Below are 12,664 nucleotides of genomic sequence, written 5' to 3' on the forward strand. Positions count from 1 at the left end.
ACTACCTTGCTCAGGTCAATGACCGAACCAATTTTCATAACATTGTGTGGGGAAACATTTAAACATTACGAGTGTTTGGTTTAGTAGATAGAAATAGAAAAAAAATAAATAAATTCAAGTAAAGTGTAGGAGATATTAGATTCACATTGGATCCACACAACTTCTTATATATTTCTCTCCTTTCTCTCAACCAAACACACCTTATAAGAGAGCACATTTTTTCACCTCCTAATAAAATACTTATCTCTTTTACTTTATTAACCAGTTTCCTTAGACCACTGGTTAACATTTGTCCTGAAATAATTTAGGTAAATAAAAATAAGGTTTAATAATCAATTTGGTTCCCAAATTATTTTAAAAGATTCAATTAATTGGTCTCCAAGTTTTTAAAAGATTCAATTTGGTCCTCAAGTTTTTTTTTTTTAAAATGCATTAGTATAGTCCTTTCTGCAAATTGGATTAACGCTCTTAGGATTGTGAACGTTGGCGGTTTTCTTTTACGAATAGTGACAGTTTTTAATTGCCACTATATTTATATTATTTCTAAAATACAACATTACAATCCATATTTGTTTGAAGTTTTCAATTATTCAATTAATACAATTTAAAATTACTATCTTACTAATAAAAGTAGTAATATATAATGAGTTTAATGCTTATGCACTGATAGTGTAAAATAGTTTAATACTATCATCCAATCATATATCACTGTTTGAAGTACTTTAAATAATTATTTTAAAAATCAACAAATTTACCATGCATGGTAGATTGTGATTAGATAATTGTGTAAAAAATTTACACTTTTAGTTTATAACATTTTTTCTCATATATAATATATCATATAATAATTCAAATTAATAATTAATATATAGTTTTTAAAAAAGTATAAAAAGTATTTGGCCTTAAATAATTTGGTGGCCTAAGGCAACTACCTAAATGGCCTTGTAGTTGCCATGACCTCGTGAGAACCATAACAATCTGGTCACCTGTCAACAACGACCTTTCTTGCATCTGACACTGCCATAGATGCCTGATAACTTCGAAATATAAGCTAATTTGATAGTCAATTTGGATTAATAAGTGAGTGTAAATTCTTTACTTTATTATTGTTTTTAATGAAATAATGAAAAAATTAACATCTTTGCTATTTTTTATTAGCAAAATTCAAAAGAAGAAGATTTCAAGTGCTTTAGAGTAAAAATTGATGGAAAAACTGGAAGAAAAAACCTTGAAGAAAAATTGGAAGAATTGAAAAGTCTGCTTAGCGCGCAAGACAGGCTTAGTGTGCACTCTCACTCAGTGCGCAACACACGCTTAGCGTGAAAAAGGTCCACAAAGAAGCCCAAAGGCGCGCTTAGCGCAAAAGCCCGCGCTAAGCGCGAGATCGACGTGAAAAGTAAACTACCTTATGCATATAAAAGAAAGAGGAAGCAGAAGGAAAAAAGAGAACCCACACACGGGTCTATCCCTCAGGGGAAACCCTCTCTCTTTAGTCATTCCCCTTTTTCTTGTTACTAGTCATTCATCATCTTCTTCCAGCCACCTCAACCCCTTAAAGTGTAAAGCCTCTTATGACAATGAGAAGCTAAATCCCTCTTAGGGCCTGACAGGCCTAAAAAGCCAACAAATGTACATTATTGTAATGCTTCATATCTATCAATGCATTCAGGTGTTTTCTTTCCTATTATCCTTTCTTATTTTAATTTCATGTATCATTCATTCTTGCATCATCTTTAGGGGTTAGTCGCTCAGGAGACGATAATCCTTAATAGAAATACAAGGAAGGTCTTACATGCATTTGTTTTAAGGGTTATTCATTGGGAAATGGTAATGTCTAAAAGAACTTGGAAATGACATATCGACATTGTATTTCTAGGGATAGCGTGACTCTGTTGTGTCCCTGCATATATCTTTATACTTAATGTCGTTTATGATTCCATCTTTGCAAAGGGATTTGGGAGAGAGAATACATAAATTAGGCTCTAGATTTGGGTCGCGGGTTGAGCATATGAATAGATGTGGGTAGGAAAAATTCACCAAATCGACAGAGAAAAATCTAAAATAATACATCTTAGGCAAATAAGACAGGCTAGGTCCCAACATTATCACGTTTTGAACCTATCTTTCTTTATCTTCTATTTTCTTTTATCTTTATCATCTTTTAATTCAAATATTTTATCTTTAAATATTTATCTTTTCTTCTAAATCTTTATCTTATCTCCTATCTTTCTTTATCTATTATTTTATTTCTTTTCATTGCTTAATAATTGGGTTTGCATCAATCTAAGTACAAACAAAGTCTTTGTGGATTCTACACTCAGACTTTCGAGTACTTTACTACTTGTCCCAAAATTGGTACACTTGCCCAATCAGTTAACGATGCGCCCTCACGCTATCCTAATTTGTATGACGATACTGATAGGGTCTTCTTTCACTCCTAGATGCGCCCTCACGTGCGTCCTTTTGTTGCACCAAACATTGTCGCTCACATGTGTAATGTTGACACGCTTGATCATCGTTCCAATTATGATTTGGATGCCGGTGTTGCCTAACCCAATTGGTGAAGGACAAAGGTGTGTGTCGATGCATGCATGGTTTGGGCTTTAGATTTGGGTCGCGGGCGAAAGGAAGGAGCAAGGGCCAAATCCTACTGATGAGGTAGAAGGATTAGAAGTCGTTTTTGCTTAAACAAAAAATGATTGAGATTTACAATCCTTAGTTTTAATTGGACGAGAAGAATTTAATTGATTCATTTAAAAAAATTAAGAATTAAATTGAATCTTTTAAAAATTTGAGAACCAAATTAAATCTCTTAAAGTAATTTAGAGACCAAATTAATTATTAGGCCTAAAAAAAATTATTTTTTGCATCCATTGTGATGAAAAAAGAACAATATACTCTAGGCAAAGGCATTAATGATTGTCAGTATTACATATAAAAAAATCGTTGGCATTACAAAGAACATTAATCCTTAGCGTAAAGATTTATACAAGGTGGGTTGATCAAATTTGAGGGAAAGGCATTAATGGAGTATGCTTTAAATAATTATCCAATTTTTGGTGGGGTTTCTATGTAAATGCTTTACTATTGTGATTTGTGACCGTTAGAGTTTTTCATTGACATTCGTCATCGCACGTGACATGCGCGTGAGAAATTTCCCATTTGAATTTCGGACCTGAGCGCGGTTTTCTCAAATCCATTTTAATCTAACCCAACGCATCCACATTCAAAATAACCACTATTCTCTCTTCTCTGTTCAAAACTTAGAACCCTTCGTTCTTCGTATTTTCCTCTCACACTCTTCTCTTACTCTTCTTTTTTTTCTGACTACCTGGTTCCTTTCGTTACTTTTTCTCGCAGCAGGTAAGCAAGTTCACACTCCAAATTCCAATTCGTAACTTCATCAGCTTCAACGCTCGACGCCTTTTCGTAATCGATCGCTTTTAAGCGAGATTGTAAAAAAAAGTGAGTTTCGAGCGCAATGCAACTCTACACGGCGTCGTTTGATTTGGTTTTTGCATTTTGATTGGGTTTTTTTAGGATTTCCAGCCTCCAGGCTGATTCGAATTGGTGGGAGATGGAAAATTCCGATTCGGCGCAGTGCGTTCGAGTTGCCGTCAACATTCGGCCTCTGATCACATCGGAGCTTATGCTCGGATGCACAGATTGCATCTCCCTTGTTCCCGGTGAACCACAGGTATGTTTTCTGTTTTGAATCTATGCTCTGTTCCTGTTGCATTTGATCTGATTTATGCTCTTTTCGATTTTGTGCATGTTAAAATTTGTATGAATATGTGATATTGATGCATAATTATTGTTGTTGGATGCTGTGTAGGTGCAAATTGGGTCGCATGCTTTCACTTATGACTATGTTTATAGCTCGGGATCTCCATCGTCTACAATATATGATGATTGTGTAGCTCCACTCGTAGATGCACTTTTCCATGGCTATAATGCAACTGTTCTTGCTTATGGACAGGTATAGTTTTCGTGTATGGTTTAGACTTTGATGATTAGAAAAAATATATTTCAGAAACTTTGTTTTGTTATATTTAGCCTGCATTAACTGGGTTTTTGTTCTCAGACTGGATCTGGGAAGACATACACCATGGGCACCAATTACACGGGAGAGGACAATGCCGGTGGAATTATACCCAAGGTGATGGAGACAATATTCAAGAGGGTTCAGACTATGAAGGAATCCTCAGAGTTTTTGATTAGGGTATCTTTTATCGAGGTAAAGATAATGTTTAATGAATTCTCTCTGTTATTGAAATTTAGCTTTTGAAACATGGAAGTTTGAACTGCTATTAAATGATGACAGATATTCAAGGAAGAGGTATTCGATTTGCTCGATCACAATTCTTCCAGAGGAGATGTGGCTCCTACTGCAAAGCCTGCTGTGCCCAGCAGAGTTCCCATACAAATTAGAGAAACAGTGAATGGAGGAATAACACTGGCTGGTGTGACTGAGGCTGAAGTTAAGACCAAAGAAGAAATGTCATCTTATCTTTCTCGAGGTTCACTGTCACGTGCCACAGGGAGTACAAACATGAACAGTCAATCAAGGTAAATTGCTATAATCAAGTCTGCAGTGTCATTTTTTTAATGAGTATTTTTTTATTTTTTGAATTGATAAAGTTGACTCTAATATAATGCATATTAAAATTTACACATGATGTATCTTTCCCCCTACTGAACTGGCATATTGCTTCAAAGTGCATGACTCTGTGGTTTGTGTGCTTTGTCTAGTCGGTCACATGCTATATTCACAATCACTATGGAGCAAAAGAGTGGTGATGATGTCTTGTGTGCAAAACTACACCTGGTAGACCTTGCTGGTTCTGAACGTGCAAAAAGAACTGGTGCAGATGGCATGCGTTTAAAAGAAGGTATTCCTGTTGATAGGACATATTGATAAGAAAAGGAATAAAATTAATACAAAAAATATTTTCTCTAATATATCATATATCATATTTTCATAAATCATGATAGAATTTTGAAAATCTTACATTGCTCTTTTGCTAGCTGAGCTTTATAAATATAATTTTTTAAGTTATTTAATGATCAGTTTGTTTTTCCATTGTCAAGGCATTCATATCAATAAGGGTTTATTAGCTCTTGGGAATGTAATAAGTGCACTGGGAGATGAAAGAAAGCGAAAAGAAGGTGGCCATGTGCCATATCGCGATAGCAAATTAACAAGGCTACTGCAGGTTTGCTCAGTATTTGTTAAAGCATTTCATCTAGTATACTTATCTTGAACAGCTCTGCATAAATTCTTTCTGTATCTCACTCCATAGCTGATGGCTTCTTTGACTCATTATTTTAAAGGTTTTGTTCGAAAAGGAAGTGTGGCTATTATTGTTAGAGCTTCTTAACTTGTGGGATTTATATTGCAACTCCTATCTTGAAACTTGTTTTAAAAAGTCATTATTACTGAAAATGTGATAATAGTTTTAATTGTTGTGTTTACTTTTGAAATACCTACATCATGGATTCATATTATATTATCTTGACACGGAATTGGTTCATGAATACGTAGGATTCTCTTGGAGGAAACAGCAAAACCGTTATGATAGGTACTGTACTTGCTAGGTAGATTTATTTATTTTTTCACTTTTTAATGTCACATGTATCATCTAATCTGTTTGGAATGCTGCAGCATGTGTTAGTCCTGCTGACACCAATGCTGAAGAGACATTGAACACTCTGAAGTATGCTAACCGTGCTCGCAACATTCAGAACAAGGCAGTTGTAAGTGCTTTATATTAGTGTTCTTGATGTTTCGTCTTGTGTTGTCACTTTTTTTCCTTAAATTGTGAGTGACAATCATTCTTGTTTTTTTGCATCTGATGGTTTTAAATTTTCTTCTTTTAGATCAATCGTGATCCAGTGGGAGCTCAGATGCAGAGAATGCGAAGTCAGATTGAGCAATTGCAGTCTGAGCTTCTGTTATACAGAGGTGATGCTGGTGGGGCATTTGAGGAACTTCAGGTACGTCATTATTTTAGGAAGTTTCTGAAGTTCATCCCTCATTTACTGGGAATAGGTTTCTAATGTCCTTTTTTCCCCCTTAGATTCTTAAACAAAAAATATCCTTACTTGAAGCAAGCAATGAAGAGCTACAGCAGGAGCTTCAAGAACGTCGAGTAACTTGTGAGAGTTTATCACAACGTGCTTGTGATGCTCAGGTCTTTCTCTAATCCTTTATGTTCTCAATTCTAATAGAACATTGGGTGTTTTACCAAAAAAAAAAATTTTAGTTGCTTCCAATATTTGCCATGGTCTCACTCAAGGTGTTGAATTTAGGTTGAAAAGGATCAACTGATCATGAAAATTGAATCAATTCGAAATGGTAAATCTTGGGATGAAATTGACTCGAATTCAAATCAGGTTTGAACTCATCAAGTCATTGCTAATGAATAATTACAATTTTCTGATGGAGCAATCCATCACTGACTCATGGTCTGAACTTGTTTCTAGGATTATGACCTAGTGAAATCTTATGTGTCAAAGATCCAAGATCTGGAAGGTGAATTGCGGGGTTTGAAAAATTTGAATGCGAAATCTAGACATGTTGACTGGGTTGATTCAGATGATAGTGGATTCCGGTCAAAGAATGTGTTATTTGCATGTGCTAATGAATACTCTTCTGATTGTGACGCCAAATCAGTGGACATAACAGGTAGAATTTTGGAAGTAGTTTTTATGTATTATGTATTGTTGTACGGTGTATCTTTTATTTGATTGTTAACCCTTGTGGCCGATGTTAATAATATTATTCTTGACTAATTTGTTATGGCTGGGACAAGTTATGAGACGATGAATTGATTTCTCAAAGCTACACTTAGCAGCAGCATTTAGGCTTCTTAATACCCAATTCTTTTTAATTTATGTTTTTGCTATCACTTTGAATTGGTATTTCTTCCTAAATATCAATAGAATGTTTTTTTAACATTGTGCGACCTGTATGCAGATGACATGGAAGATCATGCAAAGGAGATAGAACACTCTTCTCTTCAAGAAAAGTTGGACAGGGAGCTCAAAGAATTGGATAAGAAACTTGAACAAAAGGAGGTAATAGTTTCTGGATATAGCTTCAAATTTGTGAAGACATTGAATATTTTGTTTTGTCAAGTTTTCATTTGCTAATATCTTCATCAAATTAGACAAATTTGCAAGATATTGGATATGCATTTTATTCCATGTTTAGTATTGACTTTCGAGCATGTTTTTACTGTCTAATGTTTTTTTTTCTTTCTTTTTTTGTTGAAGGCTGAAATGAAGATGTTCAACAATTCTGATACTTCAGTTCTTAAGCATCATTATGAAAAGAAAGTTCTTGAGTTAGAACAAGAGAAGAAATTTTTGCAGGTATTTGGTCTTGTGTTATCTTGAATAATATTGCATGTAAATTGTTCCCTTTATAACTCTGTTCCTATTCTTTGTAGAAAGAAATTGAGGAACTTAAGTACAATCTTGCAAATATTTCATCCTCTTCTGGTGACGGTGCTCAAAAGTTAAAGGAGGAATATCTTCAAAAGTTAAATGCTCTTGAAGCACAGGTGCACTTATTATCTGGAATGTCTCAAGTCTTAATAATGGCCACTCAATGTGGTAAACTGATTATTTGCTTTCCAGGTCTCTGTGCTGAAGAAGAAACAAGAATCTCAGGCTCAACTGTTGAGACAAAAACAGAAAAGTGATGAGGCTGCAAAACGACTTCAGGATGAGATCCAGAGAATTAAATCTCATAAGGTGAAACGATCCTACTAATGGAACTTGTTATACTCAATTTGAAGCAGAAAGCTGTGTTTTGTTGTTCTTTCCCTTTAGAAGAGTCATGACTGACAATTTATCTTCTTCAGGTTCAATTGCAACATAAAATTAAACAGGAATCAGAACAATTCAGGTTATGGAAAGCTTCACGCGAGAAAGAAGTTCTCCAGGTAAATTCAGCATAGCATAATTTTCTATAACTTTTTTTTTAATAAAAAATATCCCTTTTATTTTATTACTCCATTTTTCTGTAATTGCATGGAGGGAAATCATTCTTTGGTATTCTTTTTTCCATTATATAATGGTTTCATAATATTGTCTCTTTATATTTTGTTAGGTACTTAGCTTATTTTCTGATCTCTTGCACATAAGGCATGGCCTATAGTGTCTAACATGAACAAATTGATCAATTATTAGTGAATCTTCTAGTATTTATTTTGTGTAATTTTCAGCTTAAAAAAGAAGGAAGGAGGAATGAATATGAGATGCATAAACTGTTAGCGTTGAATCAGAGGCAAAAGATGGTAAGTACGGGTTATGAGATGCTTAAGCTGTTCAAATAACTTGCTTTTGGGGTCTTATTTGGTACGGTTATTCCCATGATTTATGAGTTCATTACAGGTATTGCAAAGGAAGACAGAAGAAGCTACCTTGGCTACAAAAAGGCTGAAAGAGCTTTTGGAATCTAGAAAGACTTCACGTGAAAGTAAGGGTTAAGAGATTTACAGTGCCACACAACTTTCCCTATTTTGTGAACTTATTAATTAGTAACTGGCAATTCTTTCTTTATACACACAGGTGCTGCAGGTGGGAATGGTCCAGGAATTCAGGTACTTCTTTTTCTATGCTTGTGAATCACAAGGACTAAATTGTTTCCTTAGCAATGATTAATGCTCGATGTTGCTAAATATCCTACCCTTTTGTAACATAAAAATTCCATCATGCTATTTTGTGGAGGATGTCTTGGTGTTTAAGCTTCTACTTGACATGTGTTTCTATTTGAAGGCTTTGATGCAGGCAATTGAGCATGAACTTGAGGTCACTGTCCGAGTGCATGAAGTACGTTCAGCACATGAGCGTCAAATGGAAGAGTATGTTCTACTTTTTACATTTAGATTCTTCATCTGAAAACTTTAGATTGAGTAGGTTGTTTTACTGATAAAAAAAATGTATGAGCTTAGTTTGAATAATATGGTGAAGGCTTGGACTTCTGAATTGAAGTCAATTTTATATATTTGTATTTATTTCATTTTGTATGCAAGGTTCGCTCACCTACGTTTTCTCTATATGATTCAAATTCAAAAAGATGTGAAAACTTGAACCAATTTACTAATTATCATGGCTTAAATGTCTTGATAATATACACAAGTAGATGCTATTCTTATATTCAAGTTTTCCTCACAAACTATTCATTACAGGAGGGCTAAAATGGCCAATGAGATCGCAAGATTAAAGGAAGAAGCAGATATGATGAAGCTTAACAATTCAAGGTGAAAAAGCCTTCGAGTTACCTCAGCCATTTATAGATTGTACAATCTTGTATTTGGAAATCCATAATTGACAACATCTGCTTACTGATTGCTAATCTAGTGATGGCCTCGCATCTATGTCTCCGGGTGCAAGAAATTCAAGGATATATGCCCTTGAAAAAATGATTGCTACTTCTTCTACAACATTGCTGTCAATGGCATCTCAGTTGTCAGAGGCAGAAGAGCGGGAACGGATTTTCAGTGGCAAGGGACGTTGGAACCAAGTCCGTTCCCTTCCTGAAGCCAAGAATTTGATGAATCATTTGTTCAATCTGGCATCTTCCTCCAGGTTGTAGCCTTATCTGCAAATAAAATTTATGGTCCATGTTGTGATGATATGACTGAATCTTTGTCTATGCCTTTCTATATTTCAGGTGTTTATTGCGAGATAAAGAAGTTACCTGCAGAGAGAAGGGCATGGAAATAAGAGATCTAAAAGAAAAAGTAGTAAGGTTGAGCTGTTCACTTCGACAGTTGGAAATGCAGAAGTCTGAACTTATTCATCAGTTGAAATTGCTGGTTAGTATGTTTGGCCGAGAGCTCCACTTAATCCTGATTAAGCTTGAGAAATAAATTTTGCAATGCAACTTGTAATTTACTGATAAAATGAAACCTCAATTTTTTTCTCCTTTCCAAATTTTAGTTGCAGTTTATAAAATTGAAGAAATATTGGTCCTTGTTTTTGCAAATTTGATTCTCCAACTAATTGGTAACTTCTTTTCTTTCTGTTTTTAACCATATTGTTTAAACTTATGGCAGAGTGCAAAGAGATATTCAGAATCTTTGGGTGGTTTGGTGTATCCCGACATAAATGGAGGACATAAGTATGACTTGCGCAAGATGGTAGGTCTCTTGCATATCACTAGATCTCCTAATATGCCTACTAATGATTCTTATCTCATGACAAATCACTTTCTTTTTGGTACTATAGTTAATGATCATTTTGTTACCATTTAGGAAAATCGGCGATCTACAATTTTACTGGAGGATATGGATTTATCTGTATCCGATACAGAATCAGATGATTATGTTGCAGATGCAACTGATGATGAATGGGTCGCTTCAGAAAAAATACACGTTAGGAAAAGGAAATCTAGAAGCAGACATGTAAGCATGGAAAACAATCAGTCAAATATCAGTTCAGAAGATGTAAAAGATAATTCAACAGAAGGAGTTGGAGGTGCATCTGGGGAAACTGTATCAGATATCTGCTGCTCTTGTAGTAAATCTTCATCTTGCAAGACAAATAAATGCAAATGCAGAACTCTGGGTGGCATTTGTGGGAGTTCTTGTGGTTGCCTAGCATCGAAGTGTGCCAACAGAGCATCAGGCTCAAATGAATCACCAGTTGAAGGGACTGGTAATGATTCCAGCATTCAGGAAGCAGACAAAGATCACCTTCTTGCTGCTCAAGGTGCTGAGTTGCTTCAGGGTGCACTGATTGGGGGGCCTGCTGAGGCCCACAGTGATCATGGGCCAAGAAAACCACTTTCTGATATTGGAAATACACTGGTGCGTGTTAGTCACAAGTCTCTAATTAGATCATTTAATCAAACATCTCTATCTCTGCATTGGGAAAATTCAAAATCATTACTTCAGTGTTGTTTATAATATTTTATGCTTTTGCTGGGTCTAAGATGATATGTATCATTTTGCAGGCCAAATCAAATGCCCAGAAGCCTAATCAGAGAAGGGAATGGAAGAACATCAAACGGAAGTCCACATTGTCTACAGTAGTACTAAATGTTGTTCCTCCGACTTCCTCGCAGTCAGATAATTCTGAAGTCCCCAAGAAAGAAAATAATAGCATCAGTGAAGCCAATGTATCTAACATACCACAGAAAATGCACTCATCTAGACCTGAAAATGTTCCAGTTGTCCCAAAGGTAGAGAAAAATGTAATTGAGCCAGATATACGTTTACCACGAGCTATGCGAAAGTCAGTATCACCAAATGGTGGTGGCCTTCCACTAGGGGACATGAATGCTAGTAAGCCAGATGAACCTGTCAATAAGGAGTCTGAAGTGATGATAGAAGCTAGAACTCCGGTGAAACAAAAAAGAACACTTGAGAAAGAGAACAATGGACGTTAATCTTGCGTCCATTTCTTACTTCTTACCCTCATAAAAGCAAAGACCATGACTTAAGACGCATGCCATTACCATATTCTTATGGTGTATCTGTTGAAGATAGAAGAGGCACGTGGTGCTATGTCAATCATTCGGTTTGTCTTCGGTAGACAATATATTATTTGGCTTCCTTTTTTGCTTGTAAGACATGGTTTATCCAAAGGATTCTGTGCCGGTCTTAATCACTTGATCTCGGCATATCCTTGGAGTACTTTGTATCTATGATAGTCATGTTGAGCTGTTCGGTGGGAAAAATTGTTTCCCTCATTAATCTTTATCATTTGCATGAGTCAAGAGTGGAGTTTAATTTCTATGGTATGTGTGAGTGTGACCAAAATGATTTTTCCGTCAATACAAATTTTATGTAATAAATGAAATAAAAGTATTAACAGTTAAAAACTGTCATAAAATATTTTTTTTTTCTTGTTCCTTCTCCTCGCTCCTCCCTCATCTTTCGGCATCTTCATTTCCAATTTAACAACATACAACAAAGGGGAGTTTAATTTACAAAGTGAACCCACAATAGAAGGTCTAATTGTGGCCATGTCACTTATTGGAGCCACTGGGGTTAGCACATGTGCTGGACCCTTATCATACTTGCTAGGCTAACGTCCTTTGTTGATCATCTCCTCTATCCTTTATTTTGTTAGTTCTCGCGTCATGCTATGGTCTCCAAATGTTTATATTCTCCTCTTTGCAAGGCTTTTAGATGGATTAGGCATTGGTTTGGCAGTGACCTTGGTACCTCTTTACATATCCGAGACAACTCCACTTGAGATTAAGGGATTACTAATTACTAAATACTTTTCCGCAGTTCATTGGCTCTTCTGGGATTTTCTTTTCCTACTGTATGGTCTTTGCTATGTCACTCACCAAGGCCCTAAGCTGGACACTCATGTTGGGTGTTATTTCAATTCCCTCTCATTTATTTTGCACTCACACTATTCTTCTTGCCTGCCTGAATCTCCAAGATGACTTGTCAGCATAGGGCGGATGCTAGAGGCCAAGAACGTTTTGCTGAGCTTGTTGTATGTTGTTGAGTTGGAGATGAAGATAAGAGAGGAGGAAGAAAGGAGAAGAAGAGGAGGAAGATGAAAAAAATAAATTATTTTGTGACGATTTTTAATCGTCAATATTTTTATAATATTTTATTAATGACGTTAAATTTAAACTAAGAGAAGAATAATTTTGGTATTTTATAAAAATATAAAGATTAAATTAAAT

The 12,664-nt window shown here is 35.4% G+C and overlaps 1 protein-coding gene across 2 annotated transcripts; it reads left to right on the forward strand.

The window, feature by feature from the left end:
• The first annotated feature begins 3,214 nt into the window (after positions 1 to 3,214).
• LOC100784439 (kinesin-like protein KIN-4C) lies at positions 3,215 to 11,734 on the forward strand. Of its 2 annotated transcripts, none has more exons than XM_006596309.4 (28): positions 3,215 to 3,363; positions 3,541 to 3,697; positions 3,836 to 3,979; positions 4,085 to 4,237; positions 4,325 to 4,569; positions 4,753 to 4,892; positions 5,092 to 5,216; positions 5,546 to 5,582; positions 5,666 to 5,757; positions 5,881 to 5,997; positions 6,081 to 6,194; positions 6,313 to 6,396; positions 6,487 to 6,688; positions 6,980 to 7,080; positions 7,279 to 7,377; positions 7,455 to 7,568; positions 7,645 to 7,761; positions 7,872 to 7,952; positions 8,235 to 8,306; positions 8,404 to 8,488; positions 8,581 to 8,612; positions 8,788 to 8,873; positions 9,201 to 9,272; positions 9,373 to 9,600; positions 9,686 to 9,830; positions 10,071 to 10,154; positions 10,269 to 10,823; positions 10,970 to 11,734. In XM_006596309.4, the coding sequence occupies exons 2-28, from the start codon at positions 3,578 to 3,580 to the stop codon at positions 11,402 to 11,404; spliced, it is 3,879 nt and encodes a 1,292-aa protein (XP_006596372.1). In that variant the 5' UTR covers positions 3,215 to 3,363; positions 3,541 to 3,577; the 3' UTR covers positions 11,405 to 11,734. The 2 variants fall into 2 exon arrangements, with proteins under 2 accessions (XP_006596372.1, XP_006596374.1); XM_006596311.4 differs by having other exon boundaries at positions 3,320 to 3,465; positions 3,550 to 3,697.
• Positions 11,735 to 12,664: the final 930 nt, after the last annotated feature.

This window comes from Glycine max, chromosome 14 (genome assembly GCF_000004515.6).
Source record: "Glycine max cultivar Williams 82 chromosome 14, Glycine_max_v4.0, whole genome shotgun sequence".
Classification (NCBI taxonomy): domain Eukaryota; kingdom Viridiplantae; phylum Streptophyta; class Magnoliopsida; order Fabales; family Fabaceae; genus Glycine; species Glycine max.